This window comes from Manacus vitellinus, unplaced genomic scaffold (assembly GCF_001715985.3).
Source record: "Manacus vitellinus isolate BGI_N305 unplaced genomic scaffold, ASM171598v3 scaffold_21_pilon, whole genome shotgun sequence".
Lineage (NCBI taxonomy): Eukaryota > Metazoa > Chordata > Aves > Passeriformes > Pipridae > Manacus > Manacus vitellinus.
The window spans coordinates 8,483,798-8,490,477 of NW_021939546.1; the positions used below are offsets into that span (position 1 = coordinate 8,483,798).

General features: G+C 42.8%; 1 protein-coding gene across 1 annotated transcript in view; it reads right to left on the reverse strand.

Annotated features, from left to right (window-relative positions):
- Nucleotides 1-464: 464 nt before the first annotated feature.
- The window catches only part of DMRTB1 (DMRT like family B with proline rich C-terminal 1), a 6,810-nt gene continuing 594 nt past the window's right edge, over nucleotides 465-6,680 (reverse strand). The window contains exons 2-5 of the mRNA XM_029959750.1: nucleotides 6,631-6,675; nucleotides 4,784-5,013; nucleotides 3,925-4,069; nucleotides 465-1,644 (exon numbers count right to left, since the gene is read on the reverse strand). Coding sequence (XP_029815610.1) covers nucleotides 1,538-1,644; nucleotides 3,925-4,069; nucleotides 4,784-5,013; nucleotides 6,631-6,675 — 527 coding nt within the window. The 3' untranslated portion in view covers nucleotides 465-1,537. The remainder of the gene's footprint in view (nucleotides 1,645-3,924; nucleotides 4,070-4,783; nucleotides 5,014-6,630; nucleotides 6,676-6,680) is intronic.

Genomic DNA, 6,680 nt, shown 5'->3' on the forward strand with positions numbered 1-6,680 from the left:
GATTTTCCCAAGCAGACAGCAGTTTTAAGAGCAGGTTTGGGACACTGCTGGGAGCAAAGATCCTGTTGTAAATCTACTACATAACAAGTTGTACATCAGATTCTTTGCTATGGATTAATTCATTTTTCTGTTTTTCCTCTGGGCAGTTCTAAATTTGCCACTTTCACTTCAGCCCCAAAACGCTGTGTGCTGCAAAGCATTCCAGCAGATCATCTACTACATTAAACAAAAAGATAAATGTTCAGCTTAGTATAGTTTCTTTACTTCTTGCATTGAGCAAGGGATTATTAATACAAGTAGCAGAAAAGTCTGTTTATTTTACTGTGCTCACCTCTACAGCAGCAGACAGACATTATAGAAGAAAAATACTGAGGCCTAAATCTCTCTCCAGACAAGTTTTTTACACAGAGCTGTTCAGGGCAACATCTGACATTTGACTAGAAAAAAATACATGCACACACACATCAAACTGTAACAACAATTTAATGTATCATTTTAATTATACAAAAGTCCCACCCTAATTATTCAAACATTAACAACTGATGCACTTAGTACAAAACCAACTCCTCTAGGCAAAACAGCAGAGGAATGTTTAATTAATTCATTTTTAATTAAAGGTCATCGCTGAAAATCATAGTATGTATGGATTTGAGTAATTATTATTCTAAATGGTGTTCTGTCCCAGTTTCCTGGGCAATATCTCCACACCTTTGATACACCACAGTGCTCTCCCAATCCACATGGATAAAGCTGTCTACAGGAGCCCTTCAGGAACAAACAGCACTGCTTAGGTTTCAGCTGTCACAAGTTCAACAACATTGAAATCATGTATAAATCATCAAGGACATTCAAAATGTCAGATGTGAAGCCTGTGTGACAAGAGGTGATTCCAAATCGAGTCTGTCCCCAGCCTGAACACCTTAAAGGCAGTCCACCCATAAAACAGCGTGGGGGCACCAGGCCTTTCCACACATTCTTGCCATGCCTTTCTGGACCAGCACCTACTGTTCCCTTACCCTGCTGAATCCAGTCAATCATCTTCTTAGGCAGCCAAGTTCATCAGCAAGGCAGGCTGCCTTCCCATCCTCTTTCCCTCAGTCCTCAGGCTCCACATCACTTAACTCTTCCATAACATTCATAACCAGATTTCCTTTAAAGCAAAGAGATACAAACAACACCTTTTTGACTACTGTCATGAACATGAAAATGCTGCAGAATGCACACAGCTCTGAGACCTCACTCCAAGGTCAGAGAGCCATGTAACCTCAGCAAAGGAACAAATTCAGAGTCATAATCATTTGCTGCTTCCACTGGAAAACCTATTCTAGGAACATGGGCTTTACAGTGCTCAGGAGGCAGAGCTGTGAGCCTGGTAGCTCTAACATGATCATAAAGACAGGCAGGGGACTAAGCCCCTTCTGGCATCTAGTGTTGTGTTCAGCTGCTCGGTGACTAAGTGTCACTCAACCCTCATTAACTAACACTCTCCTCAGAAAGGAAAATAGTGCTGCCTGCTCTCAGCTCTTCTCCAGCCCATTTACTGTTTAGAGTGTACAAGTTGGTCTCTGCTTGTTTCTTCTGGGGAAGAAGGTGGTTGTCCAGGTTCATGAAACACCCTTGAATCCTCACTGTCAACTTCAGTAGCTAAAATGAAGAACAGAAAAATGTCAGAGTTAAACACAGACAAGCCAAACCCCCAAACCCTGTGTTTCAGTTCTCTTTACACCTGGTACCAATCACATTTCCACATTTGAAGCTGCACTGGAATGGAAGTATGAGGTAGATGCTTTTACCCACATACCCACAGTGAACCTATGCCATGCCTTTTTAACACTCCTGTGAATTCTCAAGGACCTGGACCGACCAATTAATAAACCCTTCTTCAAATCCAACAAGGGATTTTCATTTTATGAAGTATTTCCTTGCCAATTTGCATGAAAAGCTCCCTCATTTCCTCACAGGCAAGGTGGTTTGTTTTTTTTCTGTGGCTTGCTCTTTTAGAAAGGCAACAATCTGCAAGCAGAGTCTACCCTCAAAAGCTGTACTGTCTGTTCTACTGGACATACCTTGTGTTTAATTTGTCAAATCTCCATAACACTACTAGTTCATACTGCATGAAATTAAGTAACAACATGGCCTATACTTCACATCACCAGTGTAAACCAAACTGGCCTCACACTGACTCAAATCTTTCTGGTAACACATACTAGTCTAAGAACACCTTTCTCACGTAGGACTTGGGTTTATTTGTCTTCATCTCAGATTTCCTTTGGGGCAGAGATCACAAATACCTTTCCTCACCATTTGTCCCCTGCTAGAGTTTTTATATCCATTTTCCTGCAACAGTTTTACCAGGAAGCCCATTTCACCTCAGTTCTGAGGTCTCCGGGGGAAGGATATTCCCAAGTCTAACTGCAGGTTGGAGTCAATTTGGTTTTGGGAGAAAAAAGACATTATGCAATCCTAACACATCCCTATGCACTACATGTTACAGCTTTTCTCTTTTTTCAAGCATCTTGAATTCCAGAATCAAAGGATTTATTAGTTTCACTCTTCCCTCTGCATCTTCATTTTCTGCTGCCAGGCTGTTTTGTATGACCTCATGCAGAATTATCCCCCTCACTGGGTTACAACTGCAAATTCCTACATACCCTGGAGCACAAATGCAATGCAGTAGAATTAATTTCTACTTTCTCCATAGTACTAAGAAAATTGAATTGTTCTCTGAGCAGCACAGTCCATGATGCATTGTTTCCTATGGCTTTGTGCCTGGGCTGAGGTCATTAGATGGCATTTTGCTCTCAAGGGGAGGCTGCTCTCTTGGTGTCTCTATCCTGTTTTCATCATTTTTGGCCAGTGCAATTTCACTCTACCAGTACAGGGCTGGATCTCTTGTTCCCCTCACGCAATACTATGACTTCACTCCATGTCTGCCATGTTTCTGTGCTACTCCCAGTTCCTTCCCATTCCCATGAAGTCCAACAGAAAAAGCTGCAGCTCCCTACACGTTCTCTGCCACTGCAGCATTCCCCAGATCTCCAATCACAAAACCCATTAATCCCTACATACACTTTCTGGTTCATGTGCTAGTGCTTGTTTTCCTCTGTTCTCTTCTAACTCAGGAGAGAAATAAAGTTGTATTTATTTATCTGTATTTCCAAAAATTTAAATAAAAAAAATAAAATAAAAAATAAATTTAAAATAAAACTGGATATTTGCTCATCCAGTACTAGTGCTAATTCTCTGAGCAGCTCTACCCTCTTGTGGTCACAGCTTGCTGCAGCCAAATGAAAAACTTGTGAATATAATCACAAATATGTCCACATGTAGGCACAATATATGAAACAGACACAAAGTAGAGGGGCACAAAGACTTAATCTATGCCAGAAATTAAAATTCTTGAGAGAATCAACTCAAGATTTTGAAGATTAAATCTTTCTTTTGCAGCAATTAAAAAGTAGGATTTTCAGATGAGCAAGAAATTTCATATTATTCATGATAAGGATTAGTCCACATTATTTTTTAACAACTTATCTAAATTGCAACAGAGCCAAATAATTTCTAAAATATGCCCTGCAAACTAGCTATGTAGAAAATATTTTCATTTTGAGAACATCAGCAGATCATTTTCTGAATAGCTCTGAGTCCTGCAGCCTTCACTGTCTGCCTGAGACTGACATGCTTTATCAGCTAGAAAGCCCAAGCATGCCAGGCTGCTTCCCTTAGGTCAGCCCCTCCCAGAGCTGTGCCAGCTGGCAATCTGTCCCAGGACTTCAGGACTTCAGTCCTGGCTCCAGCTCAGGACTCTGGGAACCCCTCACAAACTAGCTGGGATCAGGGTCTCTTGGGGTTTCCATCTCTGTGGTTAGATACTGAGACCAGGTTAATGGTGGATCTCCCAGGACCCATCTTATACTTCCTTACCATGTGCTTCCTTGGATGTTTCAGCCAAGATGTTCAGTGAAACAGCAGTTGGAATGTAATGAATCCCTGTCAGAAAACTTGGTGGGATGAACGGAGGCAGAGGAGTGTAGTATCCTTGATGGAAATCTCCACCTCCATCTGGAACCTGTGGAAACACATGAAGCAAATCATCTTCCATCTAAAGACTCTCTCCAGGATACATCTCCAGTATCAAACAAATATGTTTCAATTTTTATCTGTATTACATTTTTTTATCCATATGGTGCCACGTCCACACACGTATTGACAGGTGCAAAGCCTGTGCACAGTGTAACATGCTGGAACTGGGAAGCAGCAGCTTCTCAGACCATGTTTCAGCAAAACTGGCCTAAGTGCTCATCACCTGTTCTGGATCTCATTGGAGCAGCTGGTTTAAACCAGGAGCAGCCACGCTCTTTCTCTGTGGTTGGTCGTGGTACCCTGGCCAAGCCCTGATGCTTTTCCTACCCATTAGATTTGTCCTGCATGGAAAAAGAGAAATCTCCCAATGCATATCTGTGCCATCTACACTGGCACAACATGACCAGGTGCAAGTGTCCAACTGCCATCATTCCAAAAGGCTGCTGCAGAATTTAGCAGGATATAAATGCCCCAAAACGCTTCACAAATTCTGCCCACTTGGAAGTGTATGGGTTTGCTGTTGTGGGTTCAGGTCAGACCATTGACATCACCCTTTGCTGTTGTTTTTTTCAACGTAATATATCAAAATGCTGTGAAGTAACTGGTAAACTTGATGACTTTTCATGGGTACTTCAACAGAAAGGCAGCTAAAAGTAAAGGCAGCAGTATTAACAGAGATAATTAAAAGCCAGCTACTTACTGATACAGAAGCTGCATTCCCTGGCCCATAGTTGCTAGGAATGTGTCGGAAACCTCTCTGAAGTGGTATCCCTGGAGGTGGTGCTTCCCCACTGCTGGACTCACTGATGGCAAATCCCATGGGAAATGGGTGGTAAGGATACACCCCAGAACAGCCAGGGTACACTTTCGAGGCCTCTCTCTCCAGGTATTCTGGGTTGACAGTGTATTCTGGAGGAAAAGCCCGGTGAACTAGGAAACAATGAGAAAAGAACAAATAAAAATATCCATGTAATTCTGTGGAGTTCTGTAAAAGTAGCCACAGGGACAAATTCCACTCTCAGACAGGAGAATCTGGTCCTTTGGTTTCCTGCTTAGCTCCTCGTGAATTTATTTTGTGATTTTTTTGGAACTAAGGCAAGGTACAGCAGATGACACTTGTAACGCAGTTATTTTGCGTTCTTTTCTGCCTTGGGCACTGTGAAGCTTGTCCTCAGCTGTAAATCTCTTTCAGAACATCAGCAACAGCCAAACAACCTACCTTAGGACTTTTAACTCTAGCAGTACTTAAAACAAAATTGCACAGAAATAACACGAGCTCTAACTTTAGAGTTCTAATAATAGAGTCCTATCTGTCACTTCTTAAGTTAATTTACAGACAGGCTCAGTTTTAGGGTCACACATAGGCAACTTCAGATGCAGAAAGCAGTTATTTCAGTTTTTATCTTGCATCTTCAATCTTACATGACCTCTCTGAAGTCTTAAAAAAAAGAGAGTGGTTATTTGAATATGAAAAGGGTCTCTCTTGTCTGCCCATCTTCTTCCTGTTTGTGGAGAAGGTGAAGAATTTACATCAGAGTAGGATGACTTCTGGAATACTACAATTACATTATTTGTGCCTAACCTTTTCTGAAGTTGGTCAGGCTGTTAAAAATGTTATTAAGGGAAGGACTGACAGGCAACTGTACAGCTGGCATCATCCATAAACAAAATTTTCTTTGGAAACAAAACTAAAAAAAGGAAGTTATTGACAGTAATCTGTGGAGATTAGAGACGTCTGAAACAAGTCTTTCCTCTGGGCTTCTCAGAACAACATTTTGTCTTGCAGTCTGCTAGCTCTCTGGAGCTCAGACTAATGACTTGCAGTTAGCAATGACTTCTGTAAAATTATTAAATAGTAATAGAATGCAATTACTATAATAAATAGTAAGTCACATGAAAGACTGTTAAAGGAAGCAATTTAAGAGGTGACAGACCACACAACTGCTCCACCTGCAAAATCTAGGCCCTCCTCTAAAATACTAAAGGCACTTTTACACCAAGTCATGCCAGCCAAGTTTAGTTTTTGCTACAGGAATTAAGGCCAAAAGGTCTCTTTATTTTACAGGGCTATCATAAAATCCTTGCTTCAGACACTGCAGCAGTACCTTCCCCATTTACCTGCCATCGCTGAGTTTTTTGCTGCTGGAGGCTTGTGCCCGTGAATTTAGAAACAGTGAACCAGCACTGGGAGAAATATGCAAAGCAGATCCCAGTTTGTTCGCCCTCCCACGCTAACTTCCCTCTCAAAGAGAAAAGCCACTTGCTCAGGGTTCAGCCTCGCAAGGAGCGGCGAGGCCGAGCACGCTGCTCCTGCCCCGCGCTGCGAAGGGAACGTCAGCGCGGGCCGGGCATTCCACATGCGGGCTGGGCACGCTGAGGAAGGAAAGCGGGACAGACAGCAGGAATGGCTCTCGGGGTGGGGGGCAGAGCCTGAGGAACCAGCAGGTGCGAACTGCACAAGCGGCAGGGTTTGATAAAGGGAAAGAGGAGGATGAACACACAGGATGCTGCTGGACAGGAGAAGCGGCTCTGGGGCCAGGTCCTTACCGAGGTCCCTGAAGGGAGGCGGCGGTGGCCCCCAGGACACCGCGCCTTTG